A 25,712-nucleotide genomic window follows, 5' to 3' on the forward strand; every position below is an offset into this window, starting at 1 on the left:
AAACACCCTTAGAAGCCTTGAATCCCCATCCCCTATCAAATGCCTATTAAAAAATAAATTAAAAAAAACCCTAGATCATCCTCCATCAAATTATTTATAGGTGACAACAAATATTTCTAATTATATCCATTCACAGCCACAGTCAGTGAATATTGTGCAAAGAGATTGCCAAAAAAAGGTTTTGCCAAGTAGGTTCCCAGATAGGACAGCTGAGGTGGCTGCTGTGTTGGCAGAATGGTCTCTATAAAAGTGGAGTGGAGATGTCTCTGTCCTGTCCTTCCTCAAAATTCTTTAAGGTATGTATCCGTGGAAGAACACTTGGCTACTTTTACATCCCTGATAATTAATATTCACTTAAGGGAGATGGCTACTGTTTCCCAAATTTTAATTTTTCTTTCCAACATTCCTAAGAATGCTATTGTGCACATAGTTGCTATTATTTTGTGATTAAATGGAAAAAATAAATAAAAGAATACGCATTCCCCTATTTGTTTTTTCTTTCAACAGTAGTTGTCTGCTTTGAGCCTGCCATCTTCTCCATCTGGTAACATAAGAGGTAAGAGTAATCTATTATTCACTCTAAAGAACAAAGGGATCTCTAAATTGCCATGTCTTAAAGAGCTACCATTTTATTTCTTAGCTACTATTGGGGATAGGCTACAAGGAGCAGCTGCTCTTTAAACATGGCTTCTCATAAAATTTTGACTTTTCAGATCATTTAACAAAACAAAATTTAATGACTCTTCTCTTTTACTTGTTGTTAGAACTTCCAAAAGAATGCAATGATTGCATGCAATATTTAATGTGAACTACTACTGCAACTTAACCCATAAGGATATAGCAGAGAGATGGAGTAGTAATATCAACAATATGTGATCTGGAAGTTAAAATTTCTAGATGCCAAGCCAGGCTTGTCACTAACTCTAGTTTCCTAGGTCAAGCCAGTTGGCATTTACGCATCTTGAAATAGTATGTTGCAGTGGAATTAGCACTGACCCTGGACTTAGGAGAACAGGGTTCATGTCCGAGCACCACCACTTATACCTCTGTGACACTGAATGACCCTTCAGCTCTTGTTAGTTGAAGGAGCCTTAGTTTCCTCATCAGTAAAATGAGGAGGCTGGGTTCTAGGTGACTGCTAAGGTTCCCCGGCTCTTGCCATCTCTGATGTAAGTCGGGGGTTTCCAAGGACTCCTCCCATAGAACAAAAACATGTTCAATTCCATGTGTTGGGACCTGTAATTTTACCTATGTTAAGAATATACATATTGATGAAAACCTACATCCATTTAATAATTATTTTACATGAGTTTATATCATCATTTATATGAGCTTATATGAGTTTAATATATTAGTTTACTCATTTAGAAAAGAACAGGAAACATTGTTTGTGTGGGAATGTTGCTTGTTGAACTTGAGACAATTATCACCGTGCAAGTGGATCAGGGACTTGCTGTAACAAGCCTGAGGATCCTTGGGGGTTTGTGACCCACAAGCTGGGAAATAAGACATGAGATGGGAAGGATAACATCCTTTCTGTGTTTTGTGGACACACTGTATATAGTCATCTCTACACGGTAGTGTGTTGTTAATTCAGAATTGCCAGATGTAAAAACAAACACAGAAACAAACAAACAAAAAATGTAGTTGAATCACATTTCTCCTTTGAAGTAAAAAAAACCTAATGTTAAAAGTCCCAATACCTGTCACCTGAAAATGTCTAAGAGACTTTTACAAGCATGAACTACCTTGATTTCAGAGATACAGCATACAGCAAATTTCATATTTAACATTGTGTAAGTTGAAAGGAAGTTTAATGCTGATGACAAAAGAGCAAGGCTCCTGGAAAGCCTATAAAAGGTTGAGGCAGTTGTCCTTGGCAACCAAGATACTGTTTCCCACAAACCAGCACCTCTTCTGCTCCACAAAGGTCCTCTTTCTTAACCCTGGTCACTTAGCCTGTCCTTGAAATCAGGGCAAGAAACTCATTCTCTCACAATTAATTTCTCAGTTGGAAAAATTCAAGTTTATTTGGGCTTGAAACTTTATACTGGCTATCCGTTTCAGAAGAGATTTTCAGAGGATTGGTATTTTTAAGATGAGAGGAGGAAGGAGGGAAGGGGGAAGAGGTAAAACAATAAGAATCATAAAAATGATTGGTATGCTACAATTCAGCTAAAAAAAAGAGAAGTATAGACTAAGAACATACAATTGCTGCAAAAATGTTATTAAAAATTCAGGTTGTTTTCCTCCAAGAAACTTATAAAGTTATCTTTTGTTTAGATAATATTTCTGACTTTCACAATTTAAGAACTGATGAAACATACTTAATTTTGACTTAGGACAAAGTCACTTGTTAGATTTTCAGCTTTTGTTGTACTTATTTTTCCCTTTACTTACTTAATACTTGTTGGTTACCTGGGAATTTATTTGTGCTAATTAGATGTTTACAACACGGACTATGTCTTCACAGAGCAGAGGTACCTTTTCATACATCCAATTTTAATAATTTTTACATCCAGTTTATACATCCAACTTTAATAATTTGGGGCAGGAGGAAAATTTGCCTAAATATTTGAGTTTTTAAAATAGGTCCATTTAGATTGTAAAGCCACTGTTAACAATTATTTTCCATTTCTTTGCATCATCACTGTTGAAAAAGGGGGGTGGTGTGGAAAGAAAAGAAAAGCAAGCAGAAAAAGAAAAGATTCTGGACACACTTGGGGCATTACAGATGTTGCTGATTGAAACGTCAATTCCTCTGCATTTCTCAACTGATAGAGAAGATAAAATGGAGGCTTAAAATGTCACAAAAATTAAGCTACTAATACAAGGCTTTCAAAGCAATAATCTACTCTTTCACAACCTTTACGTGGTGCATAGGAGTGAGGCATCAAAGCAGGGGTGAGGAAGTAAGCATGGCCGCTGAAGCACATTAGTGTGAAAGCGACAGGACAATGGCCACGCGCACCCTGGGTCATCATCCAGCGCTGTTGCTTCCCTCTAGGTCCGCCTGGTGCTGTGTTGCCATCCATAACCTGCAGCCATGAGTAGCGACGCCGAGATGGCCATATTTGGGGAGGCTGCTCCTTACCTCCGAAAGTCTGAAAAGGAGCGCATTGAGGCCCAGAACAAGCCCTTTGATGCCAAGAACTCTGTCTTTGTGGTGGACCCTAAGGAGTCCTACGTGAAAGCGACAGTGCAGAGCAGAGAATCAGGGAAGGTGACAGCCAAGACTGAAGGTGGAGCTGTGAGTAAAAAAAAAAGGAGGGGGAGGCATAGTGGACCGTTTAACCCTTCTCTACTGCTTAGTTGATACACACTGGCTTCTTCTTTTCTTAACAGACTGTCACAGTGAAAGATGACCAAGTCTTCTCCATGAACCCTCCCAAATACGACAAGATCGAGGACATGGCCATGATGACCCATCTCCACGAGCCCGCTGTGCTGTACAACCTCAAAGAGCGTTACGCAGCCTGGATGATCTACGTGAGTGTCCCCTTGGACATTACTCTTCCATAACTCCATGTACTCTGTTAGCTAAAACAAACGAAAGACTTTATCTTCAGACTTTGCTACTGCGATAGTATCTCAAGGCCAATCATTTGGTTAGTGTTGTAAATCCTGAAGTATTCGAAAATATGTATGTGGAAAGCCATCTCCTTAATACTGAATTAGCTGGAAAACGGAAGCGTTTTGTGCCACCGTGGGCATTAGAAGAAGGCAGCAAATGAATGAAACCATTAAGCCTTATGAGAACTAACGCAGCACTTAGGTCCCTCTCTCCAAAATTCCAAGGCAAATTAATGAGGTGATTTCTGATTGAGCAACTGTGTCATTTCCCACAGACCTACTCGGGCCTCTTCTGTGTCACCGTCAACCCCTACAAGTGGTTGCCGGTGTATAATCCAGAGGTGGTGTCTGCCTACCGAGGCAAAAAGCGTCAGGAGGCCCCGCCCCACATCTTCTCCATCTCTGACAACGCCTATCAGTTCATGCTGACTGGTAAGTACATAATTACAATTTCTATAGCCAATTATAAAATATTTGTATATTGGTAACACAGAAGACTTAGGGCCAGTACTTTGAGAATAAAATGTTCAGCACAAACATAATAATAGCACTAATAAAATTGGGGAAATATATTTAGAACAAAATGCACCAATTCCAAAAACATAAGGAATTTTTCTTAGATTTCTATGCTAAAACCCAAATTAATTAATGCAAATTCCAGCTCAAAACCAACTAAATTTAGGCATCAGCTATGCATTTTAATTATAGCTAATATAACATCTCTTCTAAAAAAATAAACTTTGAAATCTCATAGTGACAACTTATCAAAGTTACTATATAAAACTTTGGGTTGAACATTATTAATATCATGACAGCAGTTTGAACTATGAACTAGGTAACTAATGGACATGAAACTATGATTCATCCATCTGCTACCGATAGTTTATTCTCATGGATAATATGGTGAAATAATGCATTACATATTCTCACACTAAAGCTACTGGGAGTTCTGCACACCGATTAATTAGCACATCTTTTTATTTTTACTTAACTACTTATTTTTAAAAAGTATCTTGTAAAAAAAAGCAAAGCACCAATTGATATAGTTATAATTTTTGTGTGAGTGGGGGCTTTTAAAAGACAATTTTGAGTTTACAAGGTCTGTATTAATCTATGTGCTAAGTTTCTTTTTTTTTTTTTTAAACATTATCTTCAGTTTCGGTTTTTCATTCACAGATCGTGAGAACCAGTCGATCCTGATTACGTATGTGCATTTCACATCTTCTTTTCTGTTGAGTTTTGATCCTTGTAGTGGTTACTACTATAGCCTTAGATTCTGACTTTTTCTCCTGTCTGGACTTGACAGTGGAGAATCTGGTGCAGGGAAGACTGTGAACACCAAGCGTGTCATCCAGTACTTTGCAACAATTGCCGTCACTGGAGAGAAGAAAAAAGAGGAGTCTGGTGGCAAACTGCAGGTGGGTATGATGTCCACCTGAGGATGGAAAAACTAATAGACGTTCAAAAATGTGGCTACAGCACTTCAAAATCATGACAGCCGAACTGCATACAATGCCAGATTTGGAAAATAACCCTTGGAAGGTCTTGTGAGAATAAGGTGGATTGGCAGGTTCAACATGCAAAAGTTCTCACGACCATTTATTAGGAGGAAAAAGAGGGCACGAAGGATATAGAAATAAAGACCATGTCACTGTAGTGTCCCCCCTCCCCGCAATTTGTCCTCCTTCTCACTCGCTTTAAAAACCCTTACCCCAAAGTTACAGAATACTGCAAAGGGGAGAGGGGAAAGGGGAAAAGTGGAAGGGGGGCGGTCAATGGGAAATTATTTTAGCAGACTGCAATGCATCTTTTCTAGAGTTTCTTTATGTATCTTATTCGATTCTCTTAAGGGGACACTTGAAGATCAAATCATCAGCGCCAACCCCCTACTGGAGGCCTTTGGCAATGCCAAGACCGTGAGGAATGACAACTCCTCTCGCTTTGTAAGTTTCTTGGTCTTCTTTTTCATGCAAGAAACAGCAGGCCTCTTCTGTAGCAATATCTTTTCTATCTATTTGTTCCATAACTAAAGAAATAGTGTCTGCCTTTTAATATGCACAATAAGTCCTCCTTTGCCTCTTTAAGGGTAAATTCATCAGGATCCATTTTGGTGCCACAGGCAAACTGGCTTCTGCAGATATTGAAACATGTAAGTAAATCAATATTAGTGATTGAGAATCTTTTTCTTTGGGGGTATCTATTAAAAATCTTGTCCTTATCTATGTTATGTGAACTTTTCAAACACTTAATTTTCCACTGTGACCTTTTCTTTTAAATGTGTTTAATCTCACTTTCTAGATCTGCTAGAGAAGTCCCGAGTTACTTTCCAGCTAAAGGCTGAAAGAAGCTACCACATATTTTATCAAATCATGTCCAACAAAAGACCAGAGCTTATTGGTAAGAGATGTCTGTGATTGAATTCTACCAAGAAGCAATAACAGCCCATCTAAGAAATGTTTTTGATGACTAAAGTAACTCTGCCTGTATTTATTCTTTTTCATGTGTTCAGAAATGCTCCTGATCACCACCAACCCCTATGACTTCGCCTTTGTCAGTCAAGGTGAAATCACAGTCCCCAGCATTGATGACCAGGAAGAGCTGATGGCCACTGATGTAAGTAACAGGTCATTTTCCAGTACACAACACTCTCCTCTATTAGAGTGGATAAGGAGAAAGACTATAAATAGGCAATACTACCTTTCAGCCTTTCCTATCCCTGGAATGAAATGAAAAGATATTGCAACGTGCCCCCCCACCCCCCTACCCCACCCACACACATCTATTAGAAACTTTAAATGTCTGTAATAAATGTTAGGTCTCAGTCATTCCTTGGATGATTGACATTTTTTTTCTTATCTCATCAGTCATTTTTGGTCAATTTTTGTACTCCAATAGTGATGCTTCTCTTCTATTTTATACCAGAGTCTACACCCAAGAATCTGGGAAAGAACTATATTTTTACATTTTTTGTAATAGAATATAAAAGTCCCACAGTTCCTCTATAATCAGATGTAAACACGAACTTTCTTTTGAATATACCTCTGTGGGCTAATAATATAATCCTCTCCTCCCTATGCAGCATAAGAAGAAATGGATTGTTTACCTTAGAAATACTCTTTCTGGGACTCCATGAAGCTTTTACCTTTATTTTTGGAACTATAGATTCTCTCCCCCTCTTCTTTTTTAAATTTTTAAAATTAAATTTATTGGGGTGACATGGTTTAGTAAAATTATATAGGTTTCAAGTGTACATTTCTATAATCCATCATCTATATATTGCATTGTATGTTCAGAGTCAGTTCTCCTTCCATTGCCATATATTTGACTCCCTTTTCCCTCTTCTATCACCCCATCTCCCCCTTACCCCCTGACAACCACTAAACTGTTGTCTGTATTTATGAGTTTTTGTTTGTTTGTTTGTCTTATTTGTTTGTTGTTTTCAGTTTTATATCCCACATATGAGTGAAATCATATGGGTCTCAACTTTTTCTGTCTGACTTATTTCGCTTAGTACTTGGATGGGAGACCCCTCCTCTTTTCTTAAGGATTGTGTCTCTGGCTTATTTTCTTTATACATATTTTGCATTTTCTTTTGAGTTTATGAATAGTCAACCTTCTTTGATTATTCCTAACTTTAATACCAGTGGAAATATCCCAACATTCCCAAGATAGGACTGAAACTTGCTTGCAAATATATTTTTAAAGTATTATTTTCAAGAAGTCTATAAACTATTTGTGTGCCTTTATCTTATAAATATCAGCTCTTACTCTCTATAACTTACTACTATATTCATATGTCCAAACATGATATGGAGTTGAGAAATGCTCCTAGTGACATGAGGTTAGGAAAATGTAGCAGTCTCACTCCAGGACTTCTGAAATAATGTCTAGGTTCTGTAAATAGGTAGAGTCAGTGAGTGGAACTGGATGGCAATAATCTCAGGAAAGAGTCTTAGGAGACAAAAGTGGTAAATAACCATACCTTCTTCTATCTTCTCTGATGCCAGCCCCCATTGCATAAGCCTTTTCAAAGCCTAGGATGGGCAACTAAGAAGATTATCAAAATCTGATAGAGAAAAAAGGTGCAAAAGTATTTCAATAAAAGAAGAAAGTTCTTTTCACAGATGTCTCTTACCTACATGAATAATAACTACCAGGTAAAGTTCAGTGCCAGGCATGTCATGATCAGCTGACCTGATATCAGAGAGGCCTGTGGAGAAAAACTCGGGCCATTGCTGTTGTTCTCATATTTTCTCCCCAACGGCATCCTTCATGCCCATTAGTGTGGGAAGGTAGACTTCGATTATGTATTGGGTTAGGACAGGATAGGTGAAGGAGGAGCAAACAGAGAGATTTGTGAGGCTGCAGAAAAGAGCAAGGAAGGCCATGAGACAATAAGTATGTGCAGCAAGGCCAGGCTAATGTGGAGAAATGGCGAAAGCACTGGCCTTGGTACCCAAAGCCATGGCTCCGAGTCCTGGCTGAGTGAGTGTGGACAAGTCATCTAACATCTTTACTGTCCACAAGACTCAACTTTTATTGTCTACATACCTCTAGGTGTTGCTATGTGGAACAAAATGGTAATGAATCTGAGTGTCTTTTGAAAATGACAAAGTATTAGTCAAATATAAGACAAGGCATGATGAAAAAAAAGTGGGGAGAGTGTCTTGAGGCTTCCATGGTGATAATTGTGAGGTGAGTTAAATCCAACTCTTCCCACAGAGTGCTGTGGACATCCTGGGTTTCAGCTCTGATGAAAAGGTGGCCATTTACAAGCTGACAGGAGCTGTGATGCATTATGGGAACATGAAATTCAAGCAAAAGCAAAGGGAAGAGCAAGCAGAGCCAGACGGCACCGAAGGTACCGCTCACTGTTGATATTTTTCAATTGATATCATTAGTTCCTCAGAGGCATGAACCATGATTTTACTTTCTTTGACTTATTGAATGAGGAGAAACAGTGTCAGAGGAAAGAAATGACACACTTACTGCCTGGTGTTTTACATGACTGAGCAAATTTGTGAAGATATGATTTCTGCCCATTCCATTCTTCATTGGCTTATTGCAAGCTAGTATTTCCTATGTGATTAAAACATTTTTTGTTCCAGTAAATAAACTGTTGTGCCCATGTGCACTGGAAAAACAACAACAACAACAACAAAAAAACAGATCTGGATTTTCCTATCACTATTTGTCTAGATTAGAGTTTTTCGAATCATTTTTATCTGTGGTCCACTTTAGCTGTGTTTCAAATATCACACAGACCATCACTTTCTAAAGTTTCAAATTATCATTTCAAAAAAATGACTAAAATTTGCATGAAATGTGGCAATACTTTTGAAGCAATATTAGCAAATGAATTTATTTTGCCACATTAGTACGTATTACTCTTTGAGTAAAACTTCTTTCCTGTGTCATTGTCATTTACCTTAAATTGTGTAAGCCATGATCGGTTTCACCATTCCCCTTGTTCATGCAGTTGCTGACAAGGCAGCCTATCTCCAGGGTCTGAACTCTGCTGACCTGCTGAAAGCCCTATGCTACCCCAGGGTCAAGGTCGGCAATGAGTACGTCACCAAAGGCCAGACTGTGCAGCAGGTAAAGATGACTTACACCCCCTGATTCATTTGAATGAACCACAGGAGACTCAAGGGTCCATCATTGTCTTCAATCCAAAAACTGAACTACCATTATTCTTGAAGGTGATCAACTCAGTAGGCGCTCTGGCCAAAGCCATCTACGAGAAGATGTTCCTGTGGATGGTGACCCGTATCAACCAGCAGCTGGACACCAAGCAGCCCCGGCAGTACTTCATCGGGGTCTTGGACATCGCTGGCTTTGAGATCTTTGATGTGAGTTTACAGAAACTTTGTAGCAGGAAAGTTTACAAATCATGCTGCTGCCGTCAATATTGGAAAGGGTCTATGAAAAATAGCTGTACTACAGACTAGACACATGAAAGAAGACCAAGTCATTTAGAGAATTCAAAATTATCTTTGTAAAAGGACAAAATGGGATTTGTGCTAAAGAAGGGTCTTTGAAGAGATATGGAAACTAGTAAATAAGTATAAATAGGAAAAGAGATAGAGTTTTAGTCTGTCAAGTCTAGAAGTCTCAAAAAATGGTCCATGAAAGGTTAAAATAGTCAACATCTATCCTGGATCCAAGCAGATGAGTATAGAAACACTTCCTTAAATTACTCTGAATATTTCATGTTCTGTCCTCATTTAACAGCATTTTGCCTCATATGCATGATTTCATGCAGTTACATGGAAAACAAACTACTAAGGAGTCAATTCTCCTTTGTTTAGAATTATTTCACATATTAAAAAAATTAATCTGAACCTTTGTAATTTAATAAACCAAAATGCCTAAAATTCAGAAGGAGATATTAGTAGTTGCTCTGTAGATACAAATACTTATGAGTAATTTCTAATATTTATATTCCTATAGTTCAACAGCCTGGAGCAGCTGTGCATCAACTTCACCAATGAGAAACTGCAACAGTTTTTCAACCACCACATGTTCGTGCTGGAGCAGGAGGAGTACAAGAAGGAGGGCATCGAGTGGGAGTTCATCGACTTCGGGATGGACCTGGCTGCCTGCATTGAGCTCATTGAGAAGGTTTGTATGACTTTTCAAGCCTTCAAAACATGAAAAACAAATAGTCCACCTTCCAATGTTTAACTGCAATTCCAATTTTCAAAGAACAAGCAGTGATGTTTTATGACATACTTCTGTACTCCAGTCAGTTGTGAGGTGCATCACAAGTGATCTGTTCTTAAAGAAGAAAGTAATTTGTAGAAAAATGATTACAACACACACACACACACGTGCACAGTCACATTTATCCCTCTAATCTCTTCATTTTCCCTCACTGTTATTCCTACATGATTTCATGCACATGTGAGAAAGAAATAAAATCACAGCTAGTCCTCTGAGTATTTTAATTAACTCTGGTGAACCCATGGTGGAGTATTGTGTATATATCATCGTTCATGTGTGTTAAGGCAGGATATGTCAAGATGTCTTAAAGGTTGGAAGGTTAGCTCAACTGTTACAGTCATTAAGACTATGATGACTACTGAGTAAACTGATAATGACTACTAAATAAACACCAAACCTCTCTAGAGCCTTACCTGGAAATGAGCCCTGACTTCCCCATTATCAAGAGGGTAGAGCAATCATTGTATCAGTTCTGAAGATGTTAAAACTCATCAGGCAATCATTAAACACCTTCAAAAGTATAGTGGAAATTGATCATGTACCTGCTGATATCAATAAAGCATAAGTGTGAATCCTATCATAAGCAGTGGGAAAAGCAAATGCAACTGCCATGAAGGAAAACTTCAAATACTAACATCAGAATTCATAAAAATATGAGAGATGAGAGCATAAAAGCAGACTAGGTCTGCCCAATTGGGGGGTGAAAGATATTTTAATTTGATGATATAATATCTCTACTACTCATTAAAATACTATTCCTCAGAAAAAGGCATTTCTGTTGTTTTGTAGTATTTCAATTTCTGGAACACTGAAAATAGTTTTGGGGAGATAATTGGTGACAGAAGCAAAATCATCAGTGTTGAATTTTCTACCAGGCTTTCATATCAAATTTGCCACTGAAAAGAGTCAATCTGCTTACAAAGCAAAACCAAATTAGCATCACTTAACTCCACAGTGGTGGGGAATATAGCTTCGAGTACAAAGAGTTTTAATGCTACAACATGAGATGAGCTTTTCTACTGGGAATGGATCATTTCTAGTCATTATTCATAATCTCTCTTCTCTTTATATTTTTGTCATGTCTAGATTTGAGGTGAAGGAAGTTACACTGTCAGTAGGAAAGAAAGCATTTAGATGCATACATTTATGGAATAAAGAATTCAGCTTTCAAATGTAATTTCAGAATTTAATTCATTCTCTGAACATAAAGTTTGTCAAGTGGCACAGATGGGCTTCTTTTTTTTTTTATTGCGTCTTTTTAGCAAACTTATTTCCCATATGTCCGTGTACATGATTGCTTCACATTTCAGTAGTAGAGAAGAGGCAATAAAGTACAATAGTATCATGCCTATTTAATTTCTTATCATCCCAAATCTTCGTTTGAAACATTGTATTTTCAGGTTTCCACCAAGTACATAAATGGTTGGAGCATATTTTTCTGAGGGACTCATCATTGTCCTATTTTTCCTACTCTTAGCCCATGGGCATCTTCTCCATCCTGGAAGAGGAGTGCATGTTCCCCAAGGCCACAGACACTTCCTTCAAGAACAAGCTGTATGAACAGCATCTTGGAAAGTCCAACAACTTCCAGAAGCCCAAGCCTGCCAAAGGCAAGGCCGAGGCCCACTTCTCGCTGGTGCATTACGCGGGCACCGTGGATTACAACATCGCCGGCTGGCTTGACAAGAACAAGGACCCCCTGAACGAGACCGTGCTCGGGCTGTACCAGAAATCTTCACTGAAGACTCTGTCTCTCCTCTTCGTTGGGGGAGCAAGTGCTGACGCAGGTCATTTTTAATATCGTGAATATGTTCCTCAAGTCACAAAACAGAAATATATTATTAGAGACAGGTATAATTATAGCAAAACCTAACATGAAAATACCAGCCAATATGGATCTAATGAAATGAAGTAATATATTTAATAAGTGTGGTACCATCTTACGATCATAGACTTTCAGAACTAAAATTGACACTATAGATCATTTAGTCAATGGTTTCCTTTCACCAATAAGGAAACAGAGACTCAGAGAGCTTAAGTGACTTGCTCAGTATCATACAGCTCATTTTTACCATATTAATAGTATCGATTCCTTCAAGGATCCAGCTAAGTTGGAGATGAGGAAATTGTTTGTCAGGGCACTAGTGCTTGAGAAATTGAAGTTTTTTTTTTTTGTTTGTTTTGTTTTAGTTTCCTAAGATCAGATGTACAAGTAATATTATGAACATATAGAAAATAGGAGACAGGGCATCCCTGCAAGTTAGCAGAGACTCCCCTACCTGAGACCAAGCAGGCCACTTTGCCTGTTCTCTGGGGGATGTGTGCACTAAAGCAGGCATCGCTACTCTCTCTCCTGGGTACTTGTTCCAGGAGATAGACTTTGCTGATTTGGATTAGAGAAGTCCCATCCCTTCCTCACATTTACCCTTTTCATACACAGTTCTTCCATTTTTGGGCTTGTTTCCCTGAATGTTTATAACGTGAGCCAATGCTTATATTTTCCAAATCTGGAATTTTGGCAGCCCTGATGTCTGTGGATAGTACTTAAAAGACCATTGCAAATCATTTTAATTATTTTATTTTTCAGAAAGCGGTGGTGGAAAGAAAGGTGCCAAGAAGAAGGGTTCTTCTTTCCAGACAGTGTCAGCTCTTTTCAGGGTACAGTATATTCTTGAATTCCAAAAGGATTACTTTTGTAAAAAATTAAGGTATTGTAACTTTACAAAAACTTTTAAAGAAATCTATGGTGAAGCTGAAAAAAGTAGTTATGTACTAAAAAATATCTGAAAAATATGTTAGGAAAAATTTAACAAGAAGTGGACCCACAGTGTGTCCCTTCACATCAAACCTTACAATAAATAAATGCTATCCTCTCTAAGCCCCAAATCTAAAATATCTGGTATTAAATAAATTTCACATGAAATCAAACCCTCTCTTAAAAGCAACCACTGTATTCAGTTACATCTATTTTGTATGACCAAAGTCTCAATACAAATTTTCTCTGATAGGCAGTGATTGAGAAAAATAAACTTAAGTTGACTGGCATTGAGTAATCTATAATTTTCTATCTATACTCCATACATATGATTTCTCTTGGCTATCATGATTTGTTCTTCACTGAGACAGCTCATTAAAACATGAAATAGGAGCTCATTAACCACACGTCATTGATAGGGACTCTCAAGTAGATGCAACCAGAAATTATTTTTAAACTTTTCATATGGTTTTATAGGAGAATTTAAATAAGCTGATGACCAACTTGAAGAGCACTCACCCCCACTTTGTACGCTGTCTCATTCCCAATGAAACTAAAACTCCTGGTAAGATATTGCCGATATCCGAATAAGACTTCGATGTGACTTTTCATTAGACTTTTACACAGAGAACGTATCTTCTTCTTAGGGGCCATGGAGCATGAGCTTGTCCTGCACCAGCTGAGGTGCAACGGTGTGCTGGAAGGTATCCGGATCTGCAGGAAGGGCTTCCCCAGCAGAATCCTGTATGCAGACTTCAAACAGAGGTTAGTGTCTCATTCTTTATTTCTTTCAATTTGCTAGTCTACATCAACATTGCCATATAATTCAAATACATTTAAACTTTTCCTTGAACACTGAAATGTAATTATTTAGAAAGAAGTCTTGGTTTATATTCTCATACATTTTTCATCATATCTTTGCAAGTTTTACATAAAGCACTGATTGATTATTTGAGTGCAATTTTTTTCCAAAAATCGATCTATAATTTTGTGAATGATAGCTACCAAAAGTTCCACCTTTTTTTATTTCAGTGAAGAAAAACCACATTTTAATATTCTTTTCATTCTGACAGATACAAGGTTCTAAATGCAAGTGCTATCCCAGAGGGTCAGTTCATCGACAGCAAGAAGGCTTCTGAGAAACTTTTAGGGTCTATTGACATTGACCACACCCAGTACAAATTTGGTCATACCAAGGTACCACCAATGCAAATTGCTATCTACCATAATTTTATCTCCTTTGGACTTTCTCATGAATGGAAATAACATATTAAATTGGTTCTTTGGCAAGGTTTTCTTTAAAGCTGGCCTGTTGGGAACTCTAGAGGAGATGCGAGATGATAAGTTGGCTCAACTCATCACACGCACTCAAGCCATATGCAGAGGATTCCTAATGAGAGTGGAGTTCAGAAAGATGATGGAGAGGAGGTAAGGGACCAAGTACAAGTCCTCCTCCACTTTCATAGTTGAATCCAATGCAGTCATTACTTTTGTTGAGGGGTATTCACTTTTCACATTCTTTTTCATTTGCATCTTTTTTTTCTTTCTTACAGAGAGTCCATCTTCTGCATCCAGTACAATGTCCGTGCTTTCATGAATGTGAAGCACTGGCCCTGGATGAAGCTGTATTTCAAGATCAAGCCCCTCCTCAAGAGTGCAGAGACAGAGAAGGAGATGGCCAACATGAAGGAAGAGTTTGAGAAGACTAAAGAAAATCTGGCTAAATCGGAGGCAAAAAGGAAAGAACTTGAAGAGAAAATGGTGTCTCTGATGCAAGAGAAAAATGACTTACAGCTTCAAGTGCAATCTGTGAGTATTAAACATTGCATAGTTTAGCTACACCTTGTATCATCCAAACACTATCTGACTTGATATGAGAATTTTTTAAATTTAAGGTTTATAAAGAAATGGTTTCCACTGAAACATTTGTTGTAATTGTTTGCCTTTCAAAAATACTAAGACTCAGACCTAAAGAAGCAATAAATGCAAAGTCACAAATTATGCTGCTTATGTTCATATGTATAGTCATCGTCTGGGCATCAGTGAGCAAAGTAACAAAAATATCCATAGATATTTTTCTTTCTTTATAGAACCTTCTCTTGGATTAGAACGTTCTTTCCTTAGTGAATATTTTTTGCATAAACTACAAGTTATGTTGTTTTTACCAGGACAGAAGAAAGGCTAAATCAATCCCCCCTCAAATATAAGAAAGCTGAGTTCTAGAATAAATAAATGACTTTTCCAAAGTATCAAAGGTGTAAATTTTGCCAAAAGGCTCATTTTTCTGATTTGGCCTTCCATGCATAGATATTTGTAGAAAATCTGTTATTATATTTAATCAGTAGATTGAAATTACTAACATTTTTTCCTTCTGATTTTTAAAATTTGGCAAGTTAGTTGGCATATGTGTTGACCAAACTGGTTGAGTCATTGAAGTTTCCACCTTTTAATAAATTTTATGTATTTGCAGCTATAGCTTAGATACATGAAAATATTTTATTTCTTCCTTTAGGAAGCTGAAGGTTTGGCTGATGCAGAGGAAAGGTGCGACCAGCTGATCAAAACCAAAATCCAGCTCGAAGCCAAGATCAAAGAGGTGACTGAGAGAGCTGAGGATGAAGAAGAGATCAATGCTGAGCTGACGGCCAAGAAGAGGAAACTGGAGGACGAATGTTCAGAGCTGAAGAAAGACATTGATGACCTTGAACTGACACTGGCCAAGGTTGAAAAGGAAAAGCATGCCACAGAGAACAAGGTACAAATTGTGATTCATTTTAGAACATTTACAAGTGCTAGGTTATACTGCAGTATTTTAATTGAAAGTTTATCTTAAAATTATTGAATATGAAAGGAAAGTACTGTCATAATTGGGTCATCACATTAGTCTTTACCATTTCTATTTACCTTGACCTTTATCTCCCACATGTTTTAGTGACACAGTCCTGAGTTAGTTTGTAGTTTCCCTTTTTCATCAGGCTGATGTTGCTCTAAGATATTACCATGTTTTTCTTCAAGATGACAGGATGTCATTAACATTCCTGTAACTTGTTCAAATCTAAAGGTGAAAAACCTCACAGAAGAGATGGCAAGCCTGGATGAGACCATCGCAAAGCTGACCAAAGAGAAGAAGGCCCTCCAAGAGGCCCACCAGCAGACCCTGGATGACCTGCAGGCAGAAGAAGACAAAGTCAACACCTTGACCAAAGCTAAAACGAAGCTAGAGCAGCAAGTGGATGATGTAAGTGTGAAAACCACAGTGTTTCCCCTTAAAATGAAATAAATAATTGTAACACATAACCATAAATGATGCTCATTAACTTTTAACTGCTGGTTTGCAAATAATATTGGGTTGTCGGAAAAGTCATGACACATTTTTGCAACAAAAAACGTAGAAAAAATACACCATGATTTTTTCGACAACCCAATAATTAATGGTTTCAGGCTATTTGGTGTATCTTTTTCAATTGTCCTGTGTATCTTTGAAAGCTAGTAATATAAAGTCCAGTGCTTAAGAACTGAAGTAAATAAAATCCATTATAAATTTAGCTTGAAGGATCTCTGGAACAAGAAAAGAAACTTCGCATGGATTTAGAAAGAGCCAAGAGAAAACTGGAGGGTGACCTAAAATTGGCCCAAGAATCCACAATGGATGTAGAAAATGACAAACAGCAGCTTGACGAGAAACTCAAAAAGTGAGTATGATATAATTCCATTGTAACCTGCTTATTATCTGTCAATTCAGATGAAATATATGCTTTGAAGATCTCTAAAATATTACTTCATGGTATATGGGGAAAAACAATGACATCTTTCACTTTTTTATTTAATGAAAATAGTGATTATTGACTTGTAAAACATGTACTGCTCACTTCAACACCAGCAGCATAAAGACACAGAAAAGAAGACTGTTAAGAGAATTGACTGTGAGCTAATGTGATGTCCTTCTAACAGGAAAGAGTTTGAAATGAGCAACCTGCAAAGCAAGATTGAAGATGAACAGGCCCTTGGGATGCAGCTGCAGAAAAAGATCAAGGAGTTACAAGTAAGTACATGACATCCACCTTCTCTGGGCATTACAGGAAGCAAAGCTGACATGAGTTCACATTAATATTGATATGTCACTCGCAGGCCCGCACTGAGGAGCTGGAGGAGGAAATCGAGGCTGAGCGGGCCTCTAGGGCCAAAGCAGAGAAGCAGCGCTCTGACCTCTCCCGGGAACTGGAGGAGATCAGCGAGCGCCTGGAAGAAGCCGGCGGGGCAACTTCAGCCCAGATTGAGATGAACAAGAAGAGGGAGGCTGAGTTCCAGAAAATGCGCAGGGACCTGGAGGAGGCCACCCTGCAGCACGAAGCCACGGCGGCCACCCTGAGGAAGAAGCACGCGGACAGCGTAGCTGAGCTCGGGGAGCAGATCGACAACCTGCAGAGGGTCAAGCAGAAGCTGGAGAAGGAGAAGAGTGAGCTGAAGATGGAGATCGATGACCTCTCTAGCAACATGGAGACTGTCTCCAAAGCCAAGGTCTTTCTTAACTTGTCCCCTTTTCATCTTTATTTGCAACAATTCAAAATGATCAAGTTTATATGTGACTATATCTAATCTAACTGTACAAACTTTAGATGTTATCTAAAATACTAAAATTATTCCTAATAGGCATCACTATGTTGAATTGAATAATTTTGGTTCATATTTTATTTGTAGAAATCTCTTTAAACTTTGTCACTAACATCATGAGAGAATGTAAATACAGAAAGAAAAAAATAACTTACCTAAAATCCACACTCTACATGATGCAGAATCTAAATGATGCTTATGCTTCGCAATTATTTCCAATATTATTTCCACAATCATTTATTTATTAACTCAGGCAAAATTAGGTACCTCTATATCTAAGGCATACGCAGGGCTTTAAGGTAGATAGAAAAGTAAGTGAAACTCAGCTCCTTTCCACAAGTACTGACAGATCCCCAGTTCCCAGATTTATGAATAGAAATGTCTCATCTTTCCTGTTGTGTACTTCTCACCACAGGGAAACTTTGAGAAAATGTGCCGCACACTAGAGGACCAGCTGAATGAAATGAAAACAAAGGAAGAGGAACAACAACGCTTAATAAATGAATTGTCAGCCCAGAGGGCACGTTTACATACAGAATCAGGTAAGTAAATATGGCCAGCCTGTGGAGAGGTGAAGAATGAAAGGCAGACCTCCACCTGTGTATACCTGTCAAGCACAAATAATTTCTTGGGTCACATACACCCTTTTGCCATTGATTTGTTATTCTTTCATCTTTTTATTGTGAGATGGTGAAAAGAATGATTTATAAGCTATAATTGGGAAAAAAGTAAGCTCCCTGAGAGGAGGAAATTGTTGTTGACTCAGCATTACTCAAAAACAAAACAAAACAAAACAAAAAACAACCAAATCCTAAAATACCAAAGAAAACACATACATTTTTAAAAGAGCAAGAAATAACCTTCTCAACAGCCTCAAAGCGCTTGAGTTAATCTTTCCATTATATGAAATAAGAGTTCTAATGTTGTTTAATTCTTTCAATTATTCTTCACCTAGACAACAGAACAAAATCACTCATGTTTTGTCTTTCACAGGTGAATTTTCACGACAGCTAGATGAGAAAGAAGCTATGGTGTCTCAGCTATCCCGAGGCAAACAAGCATTTACACAACAGGTTGAGGAATTAAAGAGGCAGCTAGAAGAAGAATCTAAGGTGAGAATTCTCCATTTGGTACTTCTAACCACTTGAACTTTGCATCATGAAGACACTATTGAACTTCATATAGATAATATTGATGACCAGAACATAAACTTACATTGCACACTTTTTGGTTGGTTCAGGCCAAGAACGCCCTGGCCCACGCCCTGCAGTCTGCCCGCCATGACTGTGACCTGCTGCGGGAACAGTACGAAGAGGAACAGGAAGGTAAAGCCGAGCTGCAGAGGGCAATGTCCAAGGCCAACAGCGAGGTTGCCCAGTGGAGGACCAAATATGAGACAGACGCCATCCAGCGCACAGAGGAGCTGGAGGAGGCCAAGTACGGGCTCTTAGTGGGGAGAGGGCAGAAAGAAGTAAAAGTTTAAAAACAGCAAAGGAAAAATGAAAGTAAGAGAATATTCCAGACATGGAGACAAGTGAAGGATTTCAGCTCATTGTATTGCAGAGTGGTGGGTTCTACCATATTCTCCTTCTTAAATCCCAGTGTATGTCCATTGGAGCATGGGCCAAGACCAGCACCCTCTCCCCATTCTGGTCCACTACAAAAGGATCTTAAATTTATTTCCACCAAAATGAATTAATAATTATCAGCATACCCTTTATGAATTAAGTAGAATTAATTTCCTTTAATACAAAGAAAAATGGAGACATTGAGACTACCTGGTACATAATTATGAATATTATAATTAACACTAATTAGTTTATCCTTACTTGGAGTATTGGAAATTCAGAATAAGGCTATCATATTCTGTTATTACTTAACTAACAACAAGAAAAATGAGCTTATTCACTAATAACACACAGTTTGTGGAATAAAACTCATGGGAGTTACACATGGAAGGAAAATAACCATTATGTCCCCAGTGAAGGAAGCTTCTCTAAATTTGATTTATCTTAGTAGTTGTTAGAATGAGATGGAATGAGAGCGTTTGGCAGAGGGACTATTCTAGATAAGAGTGTGGGCTGGGAAACGGTGTGAATTAGGTGGGCTGGTGAAGGAAGCAGTAAAATTGGAGGATATTTGGGAAGTGTAATAATGGAATAATATTTATTGTTTGGGCTGCCTAAACCCAGAAAGTTACTGATTAATTGTATGATCTTGAATATGTCACTCTGGGCCAGTTTCCTCATTTGTAAAGAGGACCATACAAGAAAATGTTTAGGGATCCTATTCTATGCTAACATTCTTTGATGATATGACTCTTGGTCATTGTTGTCACTTCTTCTTCATCCCCACATCCTCACATTTCTCAGTCAGCTAAACCTCTCCCCACCTCTCCACCTCCTTCTCTTTCTCTATCACCACACACACAAACAAATGGCCTCGTAAATATGCCTGACAACCCCTGAGATAAAGATAAAAATTCACTAGAGAAAACAGAATTCTAGAAGAGATAAAATGGATGCTGAGAAGACTTTTTAGAAAACCTTAACTTACAGACTTAAGAGCAAAGGATCTTGAAAAAAATATGTTTTCTTAGTCAGCAGCTTTATAAAGTTGACTGCAATAACTTTGACTCTGCTCTTGGTCACTCACACTGACCAACTTTTCAGGAAGAAGCTGGCCCAGCGTTTGCAGGATGCTGAGGAACATGTGGAAGCTGTGAATTCCAAATGTGCTTCTCTAGAAAAGACCAAGCAGCGGCTCCAGAATGAAGTGGAGGACCTCATGATTGATGTGGAGAGATCTAATGCTGCCTGCGCGGCTCTTGATAAGAAGCAAAGGAACTTTGACAAGGTAGCCCACAGTGACCAGCTTTCTAGGGGGAAATTGGCATGATTCTAGGTTACAGAGGCTTAGCTCTGATGTACTTCCAGGTCCTATCAGAATGGAAACAGAAGTATGAGGAAACTCAGGCTGAACTTGAGGCTTCCCAGAAGGAGTCTCGTTCTCTCAGCACTGAGCTGTTCAAGGTGAAGAATGCCTATGAGGAATCCCTGGACCATCTTGAAACCTTGAAGCGAGAGAATAAGAACTTACAGCGTGAGTCTCTGTAATCATTCTATTTCAAAAATGGTAGGAAAGTATCTTTTCAATGTTTCATTTCTCTCAACTGAATTTGGTATCTTATTATTACACTACAGAGGAGATTTCTGACCTAACCGAGCAAATTGCAGAGGGAGGAAAGCATATCCATGAATTGGAGAAAATAAAGAAACAAATAGATCAAGAGAAGAGCGAATTACAGGCTGCCCTAGAGGAAGCAGAGGTACATATTTTGTTTTCTCACCTGTGCATTATAAATAAGTTGAAAAACTAATAGTAACTGACATGAATCATGTTGCAAACCTGTAGGGGGTAACTCATATGATTCAGTGAGAAATAGCCTGTATAAGGGCTATTTCTTGCATACCTTGGGAATGCATAACTAATAGGCTTAATTAAGATGCATGAAAATATGTGAGTTCTTAATGCCTTCTTGAAGAAATTATCATAATGTATATTTTAAAAAAGCTCTTTGAACTTTACGCTTAGGTGACCTAAATGTTGCTTTTTCTAAAGGCATCTCTGGAACATGAAGAAGGCAAAATTCTTCGCATCCAACTTGAGTTAAATCAGGTGAAATCTGAGATTGACCGGAAAATTGCTGAAAAAGATGAAGAAATTGATCAGCTAAAGAGGAACCATCTCAGAGTTGTGGAGTCGATGCAGAGCACCCTAGATGCTGAGATCAGGAGCAGGAACGATGCCCTGAGGATCAAGAAGAAGATGGAGGGAGATCTGAATGAAATGGAAATTCAGCTGAACCATGCCAACCGCCAGGCTGCTGAGGCAATAAAGAATCTCAGGAACACACAAGGAATACTGAAGGTACATTGGGATAAACACACAGGGTGTCATACAGCCTGGACATGATGGGTAACTCAAATTTTAATACTTTAGGAGGACCAAATGCCATATGTCATCCAAATAATACTGTGACCAGTTGCAATTTTTATGTACACAGCTAAAGAAGAGCTTAATTCTGGAAAGCACAGGATACAGTTTACATTGTTGTCTGAAGAGAAGACAAGGTGGTGAGGGCTGAGGAGACAGAGGAAGTGATGAGAGAGTTTTGTTACATGCCACTGCATATATCACTTCATTTATCTGGACTTCATTTGTTTAATATACATAAAATAACACCATTAGACTAGCTGATCTCTAAAGATAATTTCTTGATCCAAAATTTTGTAGCTTAAGCCATCATATTTTTCAATGATTCAGGATCTAAAATAATATAACATCATGTTCTTTTGAGTAGGACTACTACCCTGGGCTACAAATGATTTGTCATTAAAGGGACTTGCAGATTTTTCCTGTCTAATCATACTCTAAGATATTAAGATCAACATGTGTACATGACCCTAAATTTGTATTATTTCATTGGAGCATGAGTAAGAGTCATTTTCTCTTTCTGTGTAGGACACTCAAATACATTTGGATGATGCCATCAGAGGCCAGGATGACCTTAAAGAACAACTGGCAATGGTTGAGCGCAGAGCTAACCTGATGCAGGCTGAGATTGAAGAGCTAAGGGCATCCCTGGAACAGACTGAGAGAAGCAGGAGGGTGGCAGAGCAAGAGCTGCTGGATGCTAGTGAGCGTGTGCAACTCTTGCACACCCAGGTGAGATTCAGGACTATGGATGAGCAAATGTACTCCCTGAAGCTGAAGATAACTTGAGAAGTTAAGCTTGTTTGTATAGTAAGGAGTAATCTTGGCAAGGATCCTTTCCTGGAATTCTGGAAAATGCATATCAATAAGTACATACTGGGTCCTAGCTGGTTCACAAGTATATTTATGCGCTGGCATAATCATATTGATTTCAAATAATTTTGAGTTCTATAAACTTTTTTTAAAAAGCACAGAAGACCCCATACTAATAACCATATATACAACATATGTGGTCATCTTGTCTTGCAACCATCAACTGCAAATAGATAAGATAAGCAAATATAAAGAGAAAGAATAAGCCACCAAGTAATATTTATGTGTCATGTATGCTTATAAAGCTAACTCATGGAACATAAAAAGAAGTTGTTAAGTTCGAACTCATAGAGGTGATCAGTACTGCAAGTCAGCATTTGTTGTTTCTAATAGATTTGTTACATAAATGGTGGTCTAGCTTCACAATGGCTCATATGCAGCCATTGTAGTATGCATTTATTTCCTTAGAAAGATGTTCACAATAGAGTAAGTGAAAGAAGCAACATAAAAGTAATATATAAACTATAATCTTTTTTGTTAAAAATATCCAGGAAACAGCAGTTTGATGCCCGGCCCGAGCTGAGCTGCCGCTAAGCTGCCAATAGGTAGCAGGATGGCTCAACTAAAAAAAAAAAAAAAAAATCCAGGAAATATCCAGAAGCAGAAACAAAAGTGTTATCAATGATTATTTCTGAGTAGTAAGAGTACAATAATCATTCTTTGTCTCTTTTTTGCTAGTTTGTATGTTCTACTATTTTTTACAATAAATATTATTATTGTATAATTTAAAAGTTACAATATAAGTAAATAGCCATCACAGAAATGTTAAAATCATATACTATAAATAATTTTAAATTCAAATTAAGATACAACATTTTTCTTACTCAGTATTAGTATCCTTCAATTGATTGAACATTTCAAATACTATCAAGTTTCCAAAACATAAGAGATTTTTGGGTCATTTTTGTACCATTAGTGATGCTATTTATGTGCTTAAAATATAGAGCAAACAAATGTGAATGAACACCTAAAAATTAATAATCAACTTTTCGTGAGTTTTGTGGTGCTACACAGTACAGGACTTTAAATTTTTTCTTGGGGTAGGGGTAGTGCTTTATGCTTACAAGCAACCACTGATAATTTTCAAATATCTTTGATATCAAAAATTACACTTTACCTAGAAGAATTCAGAGAATTTTTATTAACGGAAATATGAGTAGAAAGAAAAGTAGGCATAAACATAAAATCAACTTTTGATTTGGTTTTTATTCTGAACACTTTTTAGATCAATGTTTATGCCTATATACACTAATAAAATTGATCATGTAAATATTTATTATTAAATGTGCTTTTCTCCTTTTTTATTAATTTAAAACAGAACACCAGCCTGATCAACACCAAGAAGAAGCTGGAGACAGACATTTCCCAAATCCAGGGAGAGATGGAGGAAATTGTCCAGGAAGCCCGCAACGCAGAAGAGAAAGCCAAGAAGGCCATCACTGACGTGAGCAGAGGGCAATGCAGTGGTGGTCAAACCTGAATCGTGATGTGCTATCTCAGCTCCCTCAACTGATTTCGTTTTTATTGCTAACTAGGCGGCCATGATGGCGGAGGAGCTGAAGAAGGAGCAGGACACCAGCGCCCACCTGGAGCGGATGAAGAAGAACCTGGAGCAGACGGTGAAGGACCTGCAGCACCGTCTGGATGAGGCTGAGCAGCTGGCCCTGAAGGGCGGGAAGAAGCAGATCCAGAAACTGGAGGCCAGGGTGGGTCTCCACCATTTCATTCAATTCCCAGGTTGTTCATGCAGCTAGTTACAGCCAATTGTTAAACACATTTGTTCTCTTCCAGGTTAGGGAACTTGAAAACGAGGTTGAAAATGAACAGAAGCGCAATGTTGAGGCTGTCAAAGGTCTTCGCAAACACGAGAGGAGAGTGAAGGAACTCACTTACCAGGTGACCAGCCTCTCCATGTTTTCCCAATTGTATTTTCAAGAAAATAAAAACAATGAGTTGTTTTCAAATATTGACACTATCTACTTGCTACCTTTTTCATTTCAGACTGAGGAGGACCGCAAGAATGTTCTCAGGCTGCAGGACTTGGTGGACAAACTACAAACCAAAGTTAAAGCATATAAGAGACAAGCTGAAGAGGCTGTGAGTATCTTCACAGTGAGAGAGAAAGGTTCAAGAGCAAGTCCAGGTTTTGTGGAGCCTCAAGTTTATAGAATTTAAGAGGCTTTTTTTTAAGGCAAAAAATACAAAATTAGGAATACAAAATTAGGTATGAAAATGAATATTTATTTAGAATGGAAACAGTTTACCGTGAATTACTAGAGTCTTTGAGATCAGGTTCATTTTTTCTGAGACCTCTTTAAGTAAATTTCCAGACATGTTAACACAGACATGCTTTCTCATTACAACCCAATTCTCTCCCTGTCTAGAACACTCTACAACTCCCATCTGGGGGTGCTATATTCCCAGCACTCATACGGGATATTCAAATGAGGGCTCTGAAATTTAAGTTTTATTTAACTTCATGATAAATTCATCTCAGGACATTTCTTTTTTATTTTTTTGCAGTTATGTTTCTTATTCTGTTAATTCTGAAACCTTCCTTAAGTTTTTCTGTACCCAATACTACTACTGTGCCTACTTTTTAAAGTTTGTTTCACAGAAACAAGATTGATTCAGATTCCTGCTATGTTGACCTTCCTGTGGTCATTGTAGCATCTTAAGTTTGCCAGGAAGGGAGTTAAGAGAAAGGGATTGGGCAGGGGGTTGTGAGCCCACTCATTCATTGAGGTGACCCTGCGCCCAAATAGGTACATCACCAAATAACAGAAATGTTTTTCTTTCTCATTCATGAAGCGAATCCTGTAGCTGCTTCTAGTAACACAGGCAATAAAAATCAGAAAATGTCAAATGTTCTTATACACTCAAATGCATCTCTTTCCTCAGGAGGAACAGTCCAACATCAACCTTGCCAAGTTCCGCAAGATCCAGCACGAGCTGGAAGAGGCCGAGGAACGGGCTGACATCGCTGAGTCCCAGGTCAACAAGCTGCGGGTGAAGAGCCGGGAGGTTCACACAAAAGTCATAAGTGAAGAGTAATTCATTCTAATGCTGAAAGGTGACCAAAGAAAAGCACAAAATGTGAAGTTCTTTGTCACTGTCACATGTCACTGTAATATCAAGGAAATAAAATCTGCAGAGAATTTTGCAATCTAAAAATACA

General features: G+C 38.1%; 1 protein-coding gene across 1 annotated transcript; it reads left to right on the forward strand.

Moving 5' to 3' along the window:
- The first annotated feature begins 273 nt into the window (after positions 1-273).
- LOC109389125 (myosin-4) lies at positions 274-25,712 on the forward strand. The gene is made up of 40 exons (XM_019654421.1): positions 274-296; positions 508-556; positions 3,008-3,250; positions 3,346-3,489; positions 3,849-4,005; positions 4,750-4,777; positions 4,880-4,991; positions 5,424-5,516; positions 5,659-5,722; positions 5,872-5,970; positions 6,083-6,186; positions 8,296-8,434; positions 9,053-9,171; positions 9,276-9,425; positions 10,027-10,197; positions 11,777-12,086; positions 12,887-12,957; positions 13,532-13,619; positions 13,702-13,819; positions 14,128-14,251; positions 14,346-14,482; positions 14,608-14,863; positions 15,567-15,809; positions 16,116-16,292; positions 16,601-16,746; positions 17,006-17,096; positions 17,183-17,572; positions 18,081-18,207; positions 18,659-18,777; positions 18,906-19,102; positions 20,338-20,521; positions 20,602-20,767; positions 20,869-20,993; positions 21,287-21,595; positions 22,190-22,393; positions 23,853-23,978; positions 24,070-24,240; positions 24,326-24,430; positions 24,536-24,631; positions 25,436-25,712. Exons 3-40 carry the CDS (start codon positions 3,047-3,049, stop codon positions 25,586-25,588), a joined length of 5,817 nt encoding a protein of 1,938 aa, XP_019509966.1. The 5' UTR covers positions 274-296; positions 508-556; positions 3,008-3,046; the 3' UTR covers positions 25,589-25,712.

The sequence above is a fragment of the Hipposideros armiger genome, unplaced genomic scaffold (genome assembly GCF_001890085.2).
Source record: "Hipposideros armiger isolate ML-2016 unplaced genomic scaffold, ASM189008v1 scaffold_222, whole genome shotgun sequence".
In the NCBI taxonomy this organism is placed as follows: Eukaryota; Metazoa; Chordata; class Mammalia; order Chiroptera; family Hipposideridae; genus Hipposideros; species Hipposideros armiger.

Coding starts and splice junctions, on each gene's coding strand:
- LOC109389125 (XM_019654421.1), top strand. CDS start 3,047: ATGAGTAGCGACGCCGAGATGGCCATATTTGGGGAGGCTGCTCCTTAC. Junction 12,087..12,886: donor GGGAGCAAGTGCTGACGCAG/GTCATTTTTAAT, acceptor TTTATTTTTCAG/AAAGCGGTGGTGGAAAGAAA. Junction 14,483..14,607: donor AGAAAGATGATGGAGAGGAG/GTAAGGGACCAA, acceptor TCTTTCTTACAG/AGAGTCCATCTTCTGCATCC.